This window comes from Branchiostoma lanceolatum, chromosome 1 (assembly GCF_035083965.1).
Source record: "Branchiostoma lanceolatum isolate klBraLanc5 chromosome 1, klBraLanc5.hap2, whole genome shotgun sequence".
Taxonomy (NCBI): Eukaryota; Metazoa; Chordata; class Leptocardii; order Amphioxiformes; family Branchiostomatidae; genus Branchiostoma; species Branchiostoma lanceolatum.
In genome coordinates this window covers 8,518,146-8,537,257 of record NC_089722.1, presented here as the reverse complement: position 1 = coordinate 8,537,257, position 19,112 = coordinate 8,518,146, and the positions used below count along the sequence as shown (strand labels likewise).

The window sequence follows — 19,112 nt, the reverse complement described above, 5'->3', positions numbered from 1 at the left end:
AAAGTGTTGTCAGTGCAACAAAAGTGTTCATTCTAAGACAATCAGTGTCATAGCTAAGTACGTCATCAGTGTTAGAGTTCAGAGTCATTGCTGTGCAGTTTTCTTGGCTTACTTGTTCTGGAAGTCCATCAACTCGTTGTTGATCTTGTCAATGTCAATGTCGACCCAAGGGATGTCGTAGTATCCATCCACTGTATCCAGAACCTAGTATGGGCAAATTCATACATTATGTTCAACACATGCACTGCAACACTTGATGTAGATAGATAACGATTGGATATCTGGGAGACTATAGCAGTTTCAAATAACGCTTAACCTTTGCCCTGCTACCGTAACCATTAGAGAATAGGGTCCCAATGACTACTGCAGAGTGCTAGATTAATGCAAATACCTGTATAGCATATAAGGTACATGTGTAATACATGTAGATGATACATTCTAAAAACATTCAATATCACTGCTCAACAGTAAATTTGTTAAACTTACGCTTTTAACACTATTAGCTACCATTCCATCTAGCCAGGTATCTGATAGTATCAAAATCGAAAGGGGAGAACTTTTTAAAAGGAGGTAATCTAGTGGAACTCATATTATTTTGTTTAAAAAAAAACTCACATTGTTGTACAGAGTGTACAGCTTCTGCAGCAGGGCCAGCTCCTTGCGGATCCGCTGCAGGTCTGGGTACTCGGTGATGGCCAGACCAAACAGCTCCTCGCCCCCGTTGTAGGTGGTGTACTTCCGCCACAGCTCGTCAAACCGCGCCTGGAAGATGGTCAGTCTGTCCGAGGCCTCACGTGGTGTGATGCCCTGGGCGTTCGGACCCCTTTGGAAAGACACACAATCATGCAATGACTGACAAATGCCTTTTCTGTGATACATGCACATGTCTATCAAATGGCATCATTCTAAAAAAAACTTAACAAAGAGTATGTCATATTGAATTACAGGGGAAACTACTGATAAAGCTGCAAAGTATCTGTTTATACAAGACTGAACAATGTGGTGTTAAGATGCATCAAAGTACGACTCTGTTTTACTTACTTGCTATCATATTCACCAGTAAAGTCATCCACCTCCACAATGAAGCGCTCAACCCCACTGAGCAGGTCTCCCTTGAAAGGAGTTTGGATCTCCAACAGTTTGGAGGATATTTCAGTGCTCTGAAATGGCACAAATAGTATAATCAGGATATTCCATTCTTGATATTAATGATTTTTTGTCAACATTTATCAGACATGTAGGTGCAAGCCAAATGACCAGCGGTTCTCAAAAATGGAGAGAAAAAAGGTATCCATTAACATTGAGGACATAGTGATATAGTAATAATGACATTACCACTTGTTGAAGTTGTTTCCACTGGTACCCGATGGTGTCCACCCTCTCAGCGTTCCCATCGTTGAAGAACAGTTCAAAGCGGTTGAGCAGCGCATATGACTCCTCAATCGGCCCGATGGTCATGTCAATCTTGATCTCATTTTCACGGATCTCCCCGAGAGCCGCCATGGCGCCACGAACGTCGTCCAAGTCATTGATTGGTCGCTGGAGACGCTTGTTGAGGTTTTCGATGAAGTCGAAGATGTCCTGAAAGTTTAACAGGTCAGTATAAAACAGCTCATCCCTGAAGTCATCAATGCAATACCTAAACTAACACCCAAATTCTAATGATAGTTTATGCAGATTAGACCAGAACTAGTAACCTATTCTGACCTGCATATCTATGCCAGCCTTGCTGTTCAGAGCCTTGCCAAACGCCAGTTTCCAGTTGCGAGTTTCGGTGTTCAGGGCCATCTGAATGTTGTCGGTCAGGCAGATGATGGCGCCGATACGGTAATCAGGCGGCATTGACTCGATCAAGGTCTGCAGCTCCTGGTAGTGGCGGATGTGGAACTCAAACTCGGACAGGATCGGCTCTGTCTTCAGGAACTCCTGCACGCGCTCCTCTGGATCCTGGGAATAGAATTTATAACAAAAATCAAGGCTTAGAAATGCCATGAAAAATGGTTTGCAGAAGACTCAAGAAGAATGTTCACTTACTTCCATGTTAACACCATGCTCAACTGTCCTGTCTCAAGTAGACATGGTTATAAATTCCGATTCAACTGTTGTAACTACACTTTTCCACACACATAAAAGCTGAGAGAAGTCACTACTTGACAGTGCTTTACACCTGGTATACATCATGTACGTACCGCTGTCCAGAGCTCTTCATATCCCTTGAACTGTTCCAGCAGCTCCTGACAATCCACCTTCAGGCCATTCACAATGTTGTTCAGTGCAACCTAATGGAAATGATATGAACACAAGTAAATCATTTAGTACAGATGAATTTACGTTCTGTTAAGCATATTTTTCATAAAGTAATATGTTAACCCAATATTACACAACCCTCCAATAGGAAATACCAACACCAATGAATCTGACTCGAATTGATTTCAGTACCTGAACTTTGACCACGTCCTTGTGCTCACTGATGAGTTTGTGGAGAGGCTTGGGCGCCATGCCGGGAACCACGGTCTTGGCATCGTCTCCTCCCTCAGCAATCATCTGTTCCATTTCCTGCAACACCAACCAGTGTCAGCAACGGGCAAAACTATCAGTATGCTGTATGGGACCATATTGTGTGCTTGGGGCAGTTTACTCAGTGTTTAAAAAAGCTAAATAAGGAGCACATGGATTTTTTGATAAAAGAAGGAAAAGACAAGAAAACAAGCCTTGATCTTCATGTTTACATGGAATGACATGTGGATCCTTGAACCACAGCTGACCTTACTTGAGTCCAGACGCTTCGATAGAAACGCGACAGTGAAGCGTCCTCGCTCATGAAAGGCGCTGGGTCAAGGAGTGCGTGATTGGCTAGCTGCTCCGTCCAGTGCAGGGTCGCCACAAGTTAGTGATGTGTGCAGTCCATGACTGCTTCGTGTCTACTCGTTGCTGATTTTGGCTTCCAAAGATTTGATCTCATAAGAAAGAGGATATCGCTTAGAATACCAGCTTTTATGTTGATTAGCTTGGTACTTAGGACGTCTTCACACTTTTCTAGGTGAAGAGAGTGATTATGAATGAGAAAATGTTGATGGGGCATGCAGAGAGTCAGCCTTGGCGTGAGTTAGTATGGGACTAGCTAGATGATCGCTGTAATATAAACTTTTCCAACTGTTGCCACTGACAGATCAACAGAGGAATACTCCAGCATCAAAACCGTAGAGTCATTTCTGATGCCAAAGTGTTCTTCCTGCACTGCCGCCAGTTTCCACCAGAGGGAGCCTCTAGTAGGCCGTTACCTTCCCCTGCTGTTCCCGCTGGGCAAAGGTCTGGTGTTTCCATTTATTCACAGCTGACTTGACCCTGAAGTTGGGATCGGAATCATCGGGCCATAGCATGGACATGACGGAGGCAGCGGCCAATCGCGTGGGGGATTTGGGCTCAAGAGACTGTGTGAGCTGTAAATCACAGTGGGTAATTCCATGCAACAGTCGTGCAGGTGCGACACAAAACAAAGTACACACAAAAGTGATAGACTCGTAAAGGAATACTACTGCAGGTTCTACCCTCTTTCTTTTTCCTTTGCGGCCTTTTAAGAGAGAGAGAAAACCAGAACCAATGGTATTCGAGGCAGCTTCAAGGGCATTTCTCTGAAACAAATCAAAGGTGGAATCGAAACATGCAATGTGGTCTGCTGTGGCAACTCACCCTGTTTTGCCGCTGTGGTACCAAGCAGTAAAGCAAGAAAGCAATAGTGCATTAGCAGGCAATATCACCATACAAAGATTTCATTACTACAAGCATGCTGTCGGTTAAAGAGTTAACACATACAATACTACTAAGAGTGAAACTTGCCTTTTATAAGTTAAAGACTATTACATACCACCTTACATAACTTTTGTTCTTTCTGGCTGTAACAAGCTATGGCCCACCTTAACCTATTTAACTTAAATATGGCTATTATGTCTAAAAGGTTTTGCATCACGAAAATCCTGTGAAAAACTGGTTCAAATGTTCTTCTTCAAGCATAAAGAAAATGTAGATTGTAATCGGGCTAGTTTTCTCCAAATCAAAGTACAAGCACTCTGATTGGTGTTTCTAATACGTTTATCAGTTTTTAAGGGACAGCCATCCTGGTTGCCACAATGCTATCACTGACAACACAAAGCCTGGTGCATCTTCAAGAAGACACGCTTACCCTGATCTGTTGCTCCTGTTGTCGTCGGGTGTGTCCCCACACAGGGATGTCCTTAGCAACGCCCATCATGACTGCCACAGCCTTGTTCAGGGAGTTCTGGATCTCATCCAGGCTCGGCTTCAGGGCAATGCTGAATAAAACATTGCATGTTGATCATTACAAAGTCTCCTAAAGCATATTAACCTTTTGTACTCGTCTGTCTCATTTCATTGGATATTTGCTTTACCATTCTGCTAATAGTACGTACAAGCATAGAGCACAATTATTCATTCAGCACAGTTAGACAGTAAAAAAGATTCTTTAACAAAGGTATCTTAGATTCAGTGTACTTACTTAGGGATGCTGAGCACAATGTCTGCCTTGAAGAGTGGAGGCCTCTTGTCATCCCTCTTGAGCTGCGGTGATGTTGCGTACTTAAGGCTGGGAGACTGGAGACGCTTCTTAATGCCATCCATGGTCATACGAGTGCCTAGAGGGTATGGGGACAGTTGGGAATGAATCAGGAATCAATCTTACTAATTTTTCCCCTAGGTCAGTACAGAAACTGACAGCATTTGTATTCCACTTGGTTTCAAGAGAATGCCAATGTATGCAAAGTTTCCTGCATTTTTGCTTATTAATCCACATTTGACCCTATGATAACGTTATATGCCAGTCTTTATTTGTACTTTAATTTTTTACATCCACTTATAAGTACAAAGAATTCACAGTAGCTAGAGCTTAAGGTCTAGCAGTCCATGATTCTTACATTTGACGAGGGCGTCTGTGTTCCTCTGGCTGAAGTATGTGAGCAGGTTGAAGTACACACACGGCAGGCACTCCGTGCAGCGCTGGCCCTTGTGCCTGGCATCAGGGTGTGAGCAGGGGTAGTTGTCCTGGACAGAATAGACGGATAGTTTCATGCATTGTGATATGAACAGATCGCTCACAATCAAAGATATCTGTGGAACCGATGTTCTCACATTAGGGTCATATCAGAAACAGACTCTACATACAATATAACTTAGGTTTGCAGTACTCAAGAAATTCCTCTGCTTTACTTTTTTCAAAAAGTCACAATGACCGGATGATTAATCCCGTGTCTTAGATTAGAGAAGCTTTGAGCTCCTACCTCCAGGTTGGCCTTGTCCTTCTCACGGAGGAAGCTCTTCAGCAGCTCCACGAGCTCCAGTACAGAAGTCTCCACCAAATGGCTCTGCCTGCAAACAGAAGAGATTTGTACTATCCGTTATCATCGTGCTATCTCACAATGTCAATGGTTAAGACTCCTTAAAATTCCTGGAAACTGGATTCAGATTTTTACCAGAATGCAATCATTTTTTTCAGGTCACATTTTGGAATGTTAAACATGAAGTAATCTTAAAGTGAAATGTTTGAAAGGAAAGACAGCATCATAGGGTATAGTATGATCTCTGAAGACTTACGTAGACAGCGAGACGGCAGCCTTTGCGCAGGTCTGCTCTGTAATCTGCAGGAACTCCTCCACAGAGATGGGCTCATCCTCAGGCAGCTCACACAGACTGGTGGACGACATGTCACACAGTGAGGCGTCGATGCGGCACTCCAACATGTCCGTCACCTGCTTCACCAGCAGCTCTACCCTCTCCATCACCTTGTACACCTCACTTATGTCTGTGGGAGGATGATGGATAATGATAATGAATGAGCAAGACTTCACTAACAAGCGGGATATATTTCAAACCTATTGTCGTTAGTATTTCTCAGACATGCTACCAATGTCAAATATGTTCAGTAACTTTTGAATATTTATAATTTCATCTTCTTGTACAGAAAAATCGAAATTGAATATGTTTTAATTCTGGAAGGAAATTTTTTCTTTAAATGTCAAGTAAAATGGTCAAATGATGGTGCTCAACAATTATTTGAAAAATGCATTGATGGCCGACTTACTGACAGCACAGGACTTTCAATGAAAACAGCATTGCATGGTATCTGAATGAACACAATATCTGCTGTGAAATTACTTAATAGTACATAGAATTGATTGATGCTTACACTGCTTGATGTTGAGAGATGTCCAGCTGAGCATGGTCAGGCCAGGTTTGATGGCATCATCGATCTGACCAATGACCGGCTTCATGAGGGGTTGGAGGATGACAGTGATGCTGTCCGTCAGCTTTTTGTAGTCAGACAGCAGCTCGTTCAGTCTGAGGGAGAGACAAAATCATCACGTTTTTCTTCATTGTCTGATCTAACATCCTAGATGCAGTAGAGAAGTAACAGAAGAATATGGAATTTCCCAAAATGTATTTTGAATTTTTAGCACTCACAGTTAAAATAAGAACCAAGTTGAATGTAACCAGTTACCTGGTGATGTTTCTATAAACTGCAAGAAGATTACTGTATTTTGAATTTTTAGCACTCACAGTTAAAAGAAGAACCAAGTTGAACGTAACCAGTTACCTGGTGATGTTTCTATAAACTGTAAGAATATGTTATTGCAATAGCAACATGTTGGTCTTAATGCACACAAATTTAGTACTGTGAAGACTTACGCCTGTACATTGTCCTTGATCTCCTTCTCCCTCAGCACCAGTGTCTCCGCCCCCTCGGGAATGTCCAGCCCCATCTTTGCCAGCTGTTTGGACTCCATGATCAGCTCCATCACGGAGGGGTCAAAGTTCACAAACAGTTCCTTCAAGTGGAGAAAAAAGCCTGAGTCAAGACCTGATTAAGTTCTGTTATCTACAAATCCTTTGCCTAAGAATAACTTTGATGGTTTCTGTGGTGAAAAGTCAAAGAGATTTCTACCATGAGATTCTTTTCTTACCTTTGTCTCTGGGTGCTTCACAAAGAGCGAGGCATTGAGGCCTGTCTTTGCAGCATCAACAGCCCGACACCATCCACGGTGATACAACATCTGTACCGGGATAAAAACATAAAGAAATCTTAACCAGAAAAGCAATTTCTTAATTTCTTAAATGCAGTGAATTGAATTTGTACTGCAGTTAGCAGGAGGAGAAAACTATGTAACCAACAAGATCCTACCATACAGCATCTAGACATTGGTATAGATATGCAAGGTACACTATCTAAAATTGGCATAGAAATGTTGGCACCTCAAACTCCATCAGCACTGCTGCAGTCTTGTTGAAGCTGCGGACAATCTTCTTGGCATCAGGTGTCTTCATGAGGTCCTCCTTTGTCTTGAAGATCATCATGGGTGTCTCAATCTTGCGGTACAGCTGACGAGACCAGGCAATCTTCCCAGCAATCTACGGGAGAGAACATAGAATATTATAACATTGCAACGCGGATATATCATAACTGTAAGTCATGTGGAAACGTCTGTAGGATTCCCCTAGAAATTTGAGTGACAACACCTTGACAACAGGTCTACTTCAGGTATGATACTCACCGGTGGGTAGTTCCTTGGGATAGGTGGATCGGCCTTCATTTTCTGATAGTTCTTCCTGGTGGACTCCAGATCACGGCCGTACTGGTACAGCACCTTCATGTACTTGTCGTCCAGGTCCAGCTGTGCGCCGGAGATCTTCTCACACTTGTCCAGCAGCTCCAGGGACTTCTCAGTCTGCAGATGAACGGAATCAAGTTCAGTGCAGAATTTCATGTATAAAGCACAACCAAAAACAACTGCTGAAGTTCATCTAGCAATTACTGAATAAAGACACCGACATAAAAGTATTCGAAAATTAGACCAGCGCTTTTTTTAATTCTCTATGTCTACTGCGCAGCAAAGGTTAAACAAAATAGGTGAGCCTCCTGTTGTAAGTTATTAGTTCTCTAGTCCCGTACTTTGAGAAAACTATTTTTGGTTTGAATGTAGTACCAGAAAAATCTAAGATGAAATTTTGCGAGAAGAAGCAAGTCTCCTTTATTGGAGGACAAGTTCAGGCATAGAGCTATCATGTTGGAAAAAGATAATTTCTGTACTCACGGACAGCCCCTTGTCAAACCAGCCATCAATGAAAGCCTGTAGGGTGGTCTGCAGGGCATCGATCTGCTTCCTGAACTCCCAGTAGTCGTTATCAAACTGGAGAGGAACAAGAATTATTCTAGTCATCTTCAGATTTGAAATAGAGAAACAAAAACATAAACATCATGATAATGAAATGATAGTAGTTTCATTCTGGCAGTATTAACTGTCATAAAGTTATTGTGTTATCCTGATCATCTACTTTAGGAATTAGTCAATCCAATTAAGAAGGACTTATGTACCTCTGCCTTTCTGTGGTCCAGGACGTCATATGTCTTGCTGGTGGCAGACCTTACGATGGTCTGGAACCTTAGCCCGATGTTGTCGATGCCTTCAATCTTGACCTCAGACAACCCTGACAGCCTCTCCATGGTGGAGATCATGTCACCGACACGCTCTAGTCGTTTGCAGAAGGTGTCAAACTTCCCAAAGATGTAGTTCTCACTGTAGGTTGTGAATATGAATATTTCATGAAAGATTACCAGATACTTGAACATGCAAGATTTCCATGATAAAACTCAAGACATTCTTTTTGCAAGGAGTTTCAATCTTTAAAAAAATATTGCCTCTTTGACATATCTTTACAGGAAGAAGTCTAGTTCAGTATGTTTACCTGAACTCAAACTGCCTCTCCTCAGGGCTCTCTCTCAGTTTTTCCTTTGTCTTGTGGAAGGCGCGCTGGTACTCCGAGTTCAGCCTGATGGAGTCCTTGATCCGCTTCAGAACCTCCGTCCTTATGGGGAAACGGGGGGAAAATATTACCAGATTGGAAACGCTCAGTTTTAAGTGCTGATTAAACAAACCACGGCAAACTATGTTCATTCAATTTGGTTCTACTGTCCATGCACTCCCTAGGCCCTTTCCAACAGAGGCTGCAACTGCTGAACAACCGCTGAGTGACCAAAGATTTGACAGATTGTTCAACGAAATTCATATATAAAGAACCATTTCTTAATGTTATGTGTGTTTTGTTGTCTTTTAAATCATACTTTTTAGTTTTGCATCTTGCATCAAATTCCAATTATGAAATCAAGGGTTACACAAATCCAACTCTGGTCCCTTCACAGTCACAGATCAATCGCCATCTGGTGGAAGTGAAATTCACCTTCAATTTGCATTGGACAAATATGTCATGTTTATTTACTCACTCACTCACTCACTCACTCACTCACTCACTCACTCACTCACTCACTCACTCACTCACCCACCCACCCACCCACTCACTCACTCACTCACTCACTCACTCACTCACTCACTCATTTACAATTATGAAAATACTTAGCCCCGCGTTCACCCACCTTTCATGTTCCCAGATCCTGGTGGTGCCCTGGTTGATGTATGCCTTACTGGTGGTGATCATCTGGTTGGTGACCTTGACGAAGAGTGAGGTCATTCGTTCGGAGGTGTTGTAGTACTGAGAGATGGAGTGGATCATGCGGATGCTGTTCATCAGGCTGGGGATGTGCTCCACCATGGAGGCCTTGGAGGGGTTAGACACAATACAGTTTTTATTTTGCATAATAATTTCTCTTTGTTGGTGCAAGTAGACTAGTCTTAATATTTCCTAACTTTACCATGTATCTAAATAACCAACACCATACACGTGTAAACACACTATGAAAACATCACTGCCAACAAAGTATTTTTAGTATTCTGTAGTGCTCTTTGATAGACCCCTACTACTCATCTACTAAAATGTACATACTTATCAACTTCTGATTTTTTCTAAAGCCCATGTGATGTTTGATGCTTTGCTTCATTGTTGTTTCATTGTGATCTAAAATAACTTCTCGGGTTTTTAAAATTGTCAAACCTACCGGTGTGCACTTGACCAGTGGCCCAAAGAACTTGTCCAGCGTGTACAGGTACTTGACGTTGTCTTTAGCCTCGTTTGCAGCGTCTGTGATGCGGACGTCTAGCTCCTTCCAGCGCTTCAGCGCCTTGGACTTGGCAGCAATGAGCACACCAATCACAGCTCGGCAGCGGGGAGACTTGATCTGTTCTAACAGGCTGGAGAGCAAAATATGAACAAGAATAAGTTTTCAGTGTCCCCAAAAACTGTGTGAACATACAATCTATTGAACTACAATTTTCCTACAGCAATCCAGTTGTTGTATTTTATACTTATATGATCATACAAAACATCAGATACGGTGACCAATCAAGTTTAAGTTATGGTAAGGTGGGGACTTTTCCATTCAAAAATCTCAAAAGGGATGGTCAAGATCATTTCCTACCCATTTCAACCATCTTCTAATGTACCATAATTCATGTACCACCATGCAATCATTGTTCTTAATCCGATTAATCCTTGTATTTAAACTTCAATAACATGTTCTATGCCCCTTAAAGAATAGTCGTACGGGAAATATCTTGTAGAGACATTTTGCCGAACTGTACCTGTTGAACTTGGCCATCCGTTTCTTCCAGTGGTCCAGCTCGGCAGAGGGCCCGATGTCGTCCGCCTCTCGTCTCATCTGCTCGGACTCGGCCAAGACCTGCTCGATCTGCCGCGCCCACATGGCCAATAAGGCTTCCATCTTCTCAACCTTCTCTACGGAGGTGGCTGCACAAAATCAAGGTTAGGGTTAGGATGCAAAACGGTCAACTTTCGTTACTTTTGTTAACAGCTACTGTGTGTTATCGGTATCATGTCGATAGCAAGTTAACTTACAGATTCACCTCTGTCTGCTCTGTAAAATAGTTAATAGAAATCCGATTATCGGCAGCACTAAATAGGCAACTACACACAATACATGCCAGAATTTGAAGCCTTGGATAGCTCAAACAACGGGTGCTAAAACATTCTTGCTGTTGATGTTGCGGCATCCGCCCTTTCCCTTCCTTGTGCCTCCCCTTACCACCCTCCCCATTCCACGTTACATATGACAACGAGTCGTTACAGTCCACTAGAGCCCTTCACACACACAGAGGAATCAGCACACTTTTGCCCCCCGCTTACCAGCTTGCATGAAGTCTGCCGGCGTGCGGAGCGCGTCCAGCCCGGTGTCGTCCGGCGGCTCGGCCAGCACGACCTGCCCCTCCATGTTCCCCTGCGCGCTGGCCAGGCTCGACACGAACTTCTCCAGCGACTCCAGGAAGTCCTGCACAGGCGCGTTAGTGCTGGACTTGCCGAGCTCGCCCCAGTTCTGTGTGACGAAGCAAAAACTTTTCAGACTGAAGGTCATTCAGCACCAAGGACAACACTGTGGTGCCACGTGCACATGGCATCATGGACACATGATAATGTAGCACCAGGTCAAAGGGTCACATGCATCTGGATATCAATATATTCAAGATGCAATCGTGGTTACATTCTCAATGACTTCAACGAAAAAGGGGTTCAATGATATCAGCAATCAAGTTGGCAGTCATTTAAAAGTATTGCTTTAGCGAACGCAAAACATGCATCGACTATAAAGTGAACATACCAACTCTCGCTATTAAAGCCCACCACTGCACCAAAGCCCTTAGAATATCCTTAATTCTATATGACGCAGAAGTATATCCCTACACGTACTTCACTCGCCAACAATAAAACACTCATAAATCGTACACACGCTCACCTCTGTGGACTTGAGCGCAGGCAGCATAATGGAGGACATGAGCTTCTGTAGCCCCTGTAGCATGGTGCCGTCACCGGCGTCAACTGTGCCGAAATTCACCTCCTGAAAGTACGTGCACGCATTAACAGGGATGAAAGATATCATTTGCGCTATAACTGTGCTAAAACTTATGTCATCGTCCTAAAGATGCAACTGCATTTACCAGGGACAATGTCTGCTCAATGTTGTGATGTTGATATGGCACGACAATTATTTTTAAGACCGTGCTGACATAACTACACATCTCCTGCATGTATGTGAAATACACCATGCGGTACTGACCTTGGAGATGTTCTCCACTGTGATTCCCTTGGGGGTTGTGCGTAGGAAGAACAGACACTGGCCTAGCAGCGGCTGTAATGAAACAATGGTGGTTTTGCAGTTAGATATCACAGATATATCAAACTCTTGAGCTCACTTCTTTCTGTAGTCCTTCTGTAAATCATTTTATGTACCACAGTGTTTCTATAAATCATTTTATAAACCACAGTGTTTATACCCATGTCAAATTGATGATTTCTTCTGTGTAAAGCGTGCATTTGAAAAACTTGACACTTGCGCACATTCAGTCAGGTCTATTTGTACAATAGACTAACACTAACATGCACACAAGAAGACAAGTGACTGCCCTGTTACCTCGTCCTGTCCTGTGGTGAGGAACAGTCGTTTGGGACCGCCCATGCTCTGTGATGTCTCTGCTCGCGATGACGTCATTTCTCGGTTCTGTGTGTCATATGTACAAGAAAATTAGACGCCATAAAAAAACGATCCAAAAATGATAAATAAAGAAGTACAGAACATCCTTTTCTACTTGTTGCCCGTGTCAAGTATGTTTTGAAACGTTAGAATATAATTCAATGGCGTACGTACCAAGCTGGCGTCCTGGAAGAAGAACATGAGTTTCTTCGCTCCGTCCGCACCGAAAAACTCTTCAATAAGATCAAACTGTAACCGTGAAAACAAACAAAGCATTTCAGGGAAGATATTTTTTTAAAACGTTACATTGATATTATCAGAAACGGCTTAGTTTACAGAACTATGTCACTACCTCCATCTGAGGAGCAATGTGTAATTTCTTATTACGTTCATCAACAGATATTTAAAAATACGAGTATACGATGTTTTCTTGATGGCAGGTAAGAAACCTGTACCTTCTCATCTCCCAAGATGCCGTCCTCCACCGCTGTCAGGTCCATGGACAGAGCGTCCGCTAGCTAGATTCAGAAAAGAGAGAAACAATGCTTCCATTATTTTGTTTCATTGCTGGGGTACACGGGCTCCGTGTCCCGTCAGACGTAGAAGAATATGTTCGGCACGAACATGTGTCTATTGGTTTCTTCTTTTGCCCCTTATCATTTCTTAAATACTTCATTCTCTATGTGGGATTAAGGAACATGACAAATTCGAAAGGTTGTGTGGATTCAAATTTTCTACTCATAGAATGATGTTTGCGGAGAACAAATGGTATCTACCACGTGTGAGACACATTAAACGCCATGTTGGCAAAATCTACAGACAATGGGGCAATTTGCTAAAGGTTTGATTAAGAAAGACGACCGTACATGCGTCAGAATTACCGAATGAATGAAATAGTATAATCTGGATTTGCATGTTGGCAAAATCTACAGGAAATTGGGCAATTTGCTCAAGGTTTAATTAAGAAAGATGACCGTGCATGCTTCAGAATTGCCGAATAAATGAAATAGTAAAATCTGGATCAGCCATTATAAGACGTAACAGCCCAAGTCCTCACAATTTCCGTCCGCAGCTGAGTCAACTCCCTACAGTAACCTCTCAGTCGTTACATCTCGTTAGCGGAAGCTTCAGTTTAACAGGCTTAACTCTAGCTCGTTACAGCGGCCGCCGAGGACCTCTTGCTGACTCAAGTGATCGTTTGTTCGTTACACTCTGGTTACCGACTGTCAACAACAGCTTAGAACGGGCGACTATACCATTCAATTGGTATCAAAACACGGAGCAAAGAACATGTGTTCTCCAAGCCAACGTATAAGTATGCCATGTGCCACACATTGCCAATGAGGAGTTACAGACGTTTCAACCGGCGCGAACACATGCTTTCTGGACATGCGTTAAATCTAATTTGCCCTCCAAGATCGAACGTTTTCTCATAATCAGTGGTGCAGTGAAAGTGGGAAGGATGACGTAACGTGTCGGAGCACGCCTAGTTCAGACAGGGCAAACACTTAAACACTAGCCCGTCTGACTTTGACATGGCTAGATCGCACCGTAGTTGCACACAATCATTGATTCTTTGCTTCTGCTAACTTTCACTTTACTTTCGTTCGCGTCTGTGTTCAGGGCTGTTTTGTTTTCTAGATTTTTCAATGTGTTCGCATGGTTGCTTTCATCCACCGGAACAAGAGCTCTTGTCCTGACACTTCACCACCGATAAACAAAACTTTCTGTCCACCTATCTGCAATCGGTATCAGTAATATCACCCTTACAGTTGCAGATTCAGTTTAAGGGGGAGATCCTTACTCTGTTTGTATTTGCCCTTAAACTACTTGCACAAATACAAGCATACAAATAAACAAATATATATATATATATAATTAAGTACAAGTACAAATATATTAGTATGAAATAAAAACTTGTCAATGGTCTAAACCTCACCTTTGTGAATAGGTAGCGATGCCGCTCGTCCATCTGCGAACAGAAAACAAAAAGGGGTTTTCAAAGCTCATTCATTTTTATACATTTTCGAAACAAATATTCTTAAATATACCTCAAACAACCACACGTCGCATGACAACATTAACGAAAGAACGTCGCAGTTTCAAGTGAATTTCAACTAAGCGCTTAATCTTGAACAAAATAGTCCATCTCAAAATGTTCCCTTCTCTCGCAATCGGCTCTCACTACAGCCTGCAGGGCTTCCTTCAGAACCTTTGCCGCCGCGAGGGCAGGCGCTTCGTCCCCGTCGTGTCAATATTTTGGGCACCTGTAGCCAAATAGTCTTGCCTTCTGTTTTCTTTTGCCCTGCCTCACACCTCCCTCTTTTCTCTCACATCCCTGGCGGGACCCCTCCTACCTCTGACCGCAGGCGTTTCGCCATGACCGGTGCCGGTTTTTCCGACGCCTCCAGCCGACCACGCTTCCCTTCCCCCTCCCTCCAAATCCGCGAGTTCTTCCTTTCCAGACGGTCTACTTTTGTGGACATGGTTCTTTCTCCTGTTACACTAAGGTGACATATCTTAAATCAACGTTAAGCCAGTCCCCGTGGACATCTGTACCAATCCCGTTCCTCCTCTCAGCCTCTTAAGATATTGGATTGGGAAAACTTACTCCCCAGGCCCTGTGTGGATTATGCCAGGTTTTAAGCATTTGTATTATCATAAAGGAAAACCCTCGAGAAAGATCATCTTTATCTTAAGTATTCTTTTTCCCGTTATATTTTTGGCACGGATGAAACCATTGCAGGATGTCACTGAGACACAATGGACCTTCAATGATAGTGTCATTTTAAACCTGTCGCCCCTACCCTCGACGAATGGGTTAGCCCGGGGCTTTTGAAGAACCATTCTCTTGAAACAAGAAGTACTTTCCATTTAACGATCGGCTCAGAATTCTCTTCTCCATCTTTACACAGCTGCTCGACTATTGTTCTGTAGTACGGCTACGTTACAGTCTCCACATTATCTTCACACCCCTAGATGTGAATGGGCCTTTCTAATGTGAACAGCAAAACGGCAAGTGTTTGGCCCCTATTTTGAAAATCTTTGAAGGAAATACGGACCCATGTTAGCTTGTAGGCGTAGAAAGTCGATGAGAAATGCGAGAGTGTTCGGCTAGTTTCTCCAAACCACTTCAGACAGTAAAGAGAATGATTTCCCACGAGTCAAAGTTATGTAAGTAATGTGGTATCGACTGTCCTCCTCGTATTCTCAGTTACTTTGACGATAGCATCTAACGTTACTTATAACGAGCGGACTAGCCTTGTTGTGGCAACATAACACTCGGGGATATGCAACTTGAAGCTACACTGTATAAGTGATTTTTATGAGAGCGTTATCATCTTACACTATTCAGTATCAGCCAATTTTTGGCATCACATGTACAATACGTGATGTCAAGCGAGAAAGGTCATCATAAAATATCGCCAACTGATAATGAGAAACGATGACACGATGATCTCTACACAGAAATCACTGACAACTCTTAATCCTCAGATTATTTTCATGATTAGTCTGTCAAGACATACGTGCGTGTGATTACATAAGAAAACCTAACGTCTCAGATTTCTAACGGAGCCTACCTTACGGCGCGGCCGCCTGGGCATTTTGTCTCCACGTCGGACAGTTCGAAACGCCATCGAGTCTGGCTCGTGATATCAAGAATGTTACAGACGCAGCTATCATGTTATATACAGAGTCTTTCACATAGATGTATTGCATGATTTATGTTCCCAGAAGGGCACAGTTTTGTTCTGCTTGAGCGTACTGACGTGGTGCAACTATTGTTAACGCGTGTTGTGACATTTCGAGCTGTCTAGGGGGAATTGATGTGACAACAGGGATGTAATTGCGAAAGCAGTCTTCGAGTTGTTTTGTGACAAACACTTCGCCCACAGGAAGATAATGATATGTACACGGGAGACTTTATGAAGAGTAATATCTCAGGGAACCAAGGGGAATGGAAGGGTGCTACTTTCAAAATAGTATATTAAATGTGAATTTCTCTGATCAAATTGCGCCCATGGGGGAAAGACCCACCGAGCCATTGAAAGCGGGAGTTTGTGTCACAGACTCTTGCGACTGCCGCAGTGATTTTTGCTTAGCTGTTTAAACTGTGTAAAATCGTCCTATTGTTTTCAGTTGTTTATTTGTTGTGTTATTGTTAAAAAGGGGTGGTTAGAATTCCATTCCAATGACGTCGACGTTCTTTTGGTTTAAAATACACACAGAAAAGGGTTTTACTAAAACAAAAACATCTGCAGTGCATTGCCTCACCTGTAGGCGGCGCTCCTCGCGGGTAGCTTTAGCTTGTTTCTGCATCTCTTTCATTGCTTCCCCAGACAGAACCACGTTCTTAGCCTTTCCCTGGAGAAGGAAAATAATCATTAGATACTTATTCATCTTCTATTCACGAGTCTTCACCGATTTCCCCATACTGATCATGATATATTCTTGGATGCTACGAAATCTAGAAAAATAGATAGTGTATGTGACATTTTAAATTTTCACTTTGACGTGTTCCCGTGTTTTGTGATACAGATAAAACGCTACTGTGCGTTTTAAAACTAGTACTAGAGATATATGCTTTGTAAGAATTGTTCGGTGATATGTTTGACATATAATTCCCCTGTGTGAAACACCGTTCTGTGAAGAAACGTGTACACAACGTTACCCAGAGGGTGAAGTGTTACGGAGCAAACCGTTCCTTACCCGGACCCACTGCCACTGAAACTATACCAGAAAGCAGCATGAGTCAGTGAGGAGACAGGACAAAGTCATTTGGGAAAAGTAAACAATCTTTGACCATGAACTTACATAGTCGAGATTTGATATAGAAATAGATCAAGATAGAGCCAGGGATTTGTGAGACTGGCATACAGATTTAAAAATTATACGTTAAGAAAATGCAGATGTACAATTTGTCAATCATTAAGTTACAGTAAATGACAAACCATCACGTCCAAGATACGGCCGGTAGATATGGTTAGACTATCACTAGTGTTAGAATAACGCACACATTAGATAGAAATGTCTCTGTCCGTGCTATGGATGTATACTGTACTTACAGGCTGCGGGGGCGGCGGCTTGCTGGCCCCCATCCTCCGGGTGGGCTTCCGCACATCGCGCTCTTCTGGTTTATCTGGAAAATTAACAAGTGGAAAAATTAATTTACTTTCTGGTGAGATTTAGTGGTAGGAGATACACAACAGGCTAGAAAAATAATCTTTGGCACAATGTTGGAAGTGATTTTACGATACATTTGTGTACTTCATACCGAGTGGATGTGATTATTTGAAACTGTTAATGTGTTGAAGTATCGAAAGGTAGTAAAGGGTGATGACTGCACGACATTTGCATTACAACTTAGTAGTTGATATGTACGCGTTACAGGCACATTGGCTTCGTGAATAAGTATGCAGTATCATGCATCGCCGCCAGATGGGGCTCGCGCAGGTGGTCGCAACCACCTGTTAAGCGCAATGTGCTATCTAATCATTGGACACTGAACTAGTTCTCGGTTTACTCTCAACTTCATCCAAAGTTGAGTCTCTCATATATCTAGATAGTGATGCTATATTGCAGCAGCAGCCTGACACATTTAGTATATTGCCCGCCTCGAATATTCGAACTTTTCTTTTAAATGTGTGGCATCACTTCACCAGAATGACCCCCCCCTCGCGCTCCATGTCTGCCCTCTTCCGACATATGTACACAGGACGCTATGTTTGGCACCCATTTTGAAGCGGGCTCACTTCAACATGCCAGCAGACATTGACGGTCTACCAAGCGTATCCCTCCGCCGCGGCCTGCTTACAGAGAACAAGCGGTTCGCAGGTGTTTGTGTAGGTCGGTATGTACCGTGGGGTAAGGGACAAAGCCTGTCCGCTTTCGTAAGCTTTTGTAGACACAGAGCATTTTCTCACTTCCACAACATTAAATCAAAGGAGAATGCAGAATCAACTGAAGCGTGTTATTTTTTGGCATCGGCACAGTGAAGGTGCGTTTTGTGTATTTTATTCCTGCGTTCATTAAACGTTCATTAAATCGATGGCATTAAAGAAAAACTAGCATCTTACATGTCGTAAATAGAAATATAAACTTGTTTGCTTGATTGAAATGGTAAATTAATGAATATGATAGATCTCGTATGGCTAGCTTCGCACATACACTTTGTCAAATGTCTGCAAACATCGTCTGCATTGTTTGGATGAACCCAGGGAAACGTCATCAACAAACAGAGAGACTGAAAGTAGCAGCTAGTTGGCAGCCAGCCATGGCCACGATAGAGGTATTACTAAATACTAGTACCCCGGATAGACTTGTCATCCATTCCCGGTAACCAGGAGATGCCATGTACGATTCGTCATCAGTCCTGACCCCCCTCCCCGGGTCAGCAAACCACACTGTCCCCAAATCTAACCACAAGCTATAATGATATAAGGGCTTTTATGTGCCGCACAATGAACATCCCCTCTGGATCATAATGACAGGATTACGGGTGGGATCTTACGGACTGAAGGGGGAGGGGCGCTCTCCTTTCTGAGAGTAAAAACGTCCTTGGTTACAGCGGGACCGGGATTTAAAGCGATTTGGGTTATAAGTGCTTCCGTGCTACCCCACCGATGGTAAGTTACATGGCAGTTTAGCACGCACGACAATTAGATCTACTCCA

At 42.9% G+C, this 19,112-nt stretch overlaps 1 protein-coding gene across 3 annotated transcripts in view; it reads right to left on the bottom strand.

Moving 5' to 3' along the window:
* Positions 1–19,112, bottom strand: part of LOC136436784 (dynein axonemal heavy chain 5-like) — a 62,819-nt gene that overhangs the window by 30,591 nt on the left and 13,116 nt on the right. For all 3 annotated transcript variants that reach the window (XM_066431194.1, XM_066431277.1, XM_066431111.1), the window contains exons 3-34: positions 17,506–17,579; positions 16,715–16,804; positions 14,379–14,411; positions 12,895–12,957; positions 12,614–12,688; positions 12,380–12,466; positions 12,026–12,097; positions 11,705–11,806; positions 11,101–11,287; positions 10,539–10,704; positions 9,956–10,148; positions 9,437–9,618; positions 8,752–8,871; positions 8,381–8,582; positions 8,100–8,195; positions 7,560–7,733; positions 7,261–7,416; positions 6,972–7,061; positions 6,697–6,836; positions 6,197–6,348; positions 5,605–5,812; positions 5,292–5,379; positions 4,929–5,055; positions 4,514–4,649; positions 4,181–4,310; positions 2,440–2,556; positions 2,190–2,279; positions 1,708–1,947; positions 1,336–1,581; positions 1,042–1,160; positions 616–823; positions 113–204 (exon numbers count right to left, since the gene is read on the bottom strand). In XM_066431194.1, coding sequence (XP_066287291.1) covers positions 113–204; positions 616–823; positions 1,042–1,160; positions 1,336–1,581; positions 1,708–1,947; positions 2,190–2,279; positions 2,440–2,556; positions 4,181–4,310; positions 4,514–4,649; positions 4,929–5,055; positions 5,292–5,379; positions 5,605–5,812; positions 6,197–6,348; positions 6,697–6,836; positions 6,972–7,061; positions 7,261–7,416; positions 7,560–7,733; positions 8,100–8,195; positions 8,381–8,582; positions 8,752–8,871; positions 9,437–9,618; positions 9,956–10,148; positions 10,539–10,704; positions 11,101–11,287; positions 11,705–11,806; positions 12,026–12,097; positions 12,380–12,466; positions 12,614–12,688; positions 12,895–12,957; positions 14,379–14,411; positions 16,715–16,804; positions 17,506–17,579 — 4,255 coding nt within the window. The remainder of the gene's footprint in view (positions 1–112; positions 205–615; positions 824–1,041; positions 1,161–1,335; positions 1,582–1,707; positions 1,948–2,189; positions 2,280–2,439; positions 2,557–4,180; positions 4,311–4,513; positions 4,650–4,928; positions 5,056–5,291; positions 5,380–5,604; positions 5,813–6,196; positions 6,349–6,696; positions 6,837–6,971; positions 7,062–7,260; positions 7,417–7,559; positions 7,734–8,099; positions 8,196–8,380; positions 8,583–8,751; positions 8,872–9,436; positions 9,619–9,955; positions 10,149–10,538; positions 10,705–11,100; positions 11,288–11,704; positions 11,807–12,025; positions 12,098–12,379; positions 12,467–12,613; positions 12,689–12,894; positions 12,958–14,378; positions 14,412–16,714; positions 16,805–17,505; positions 17,580–19,112) is intronic.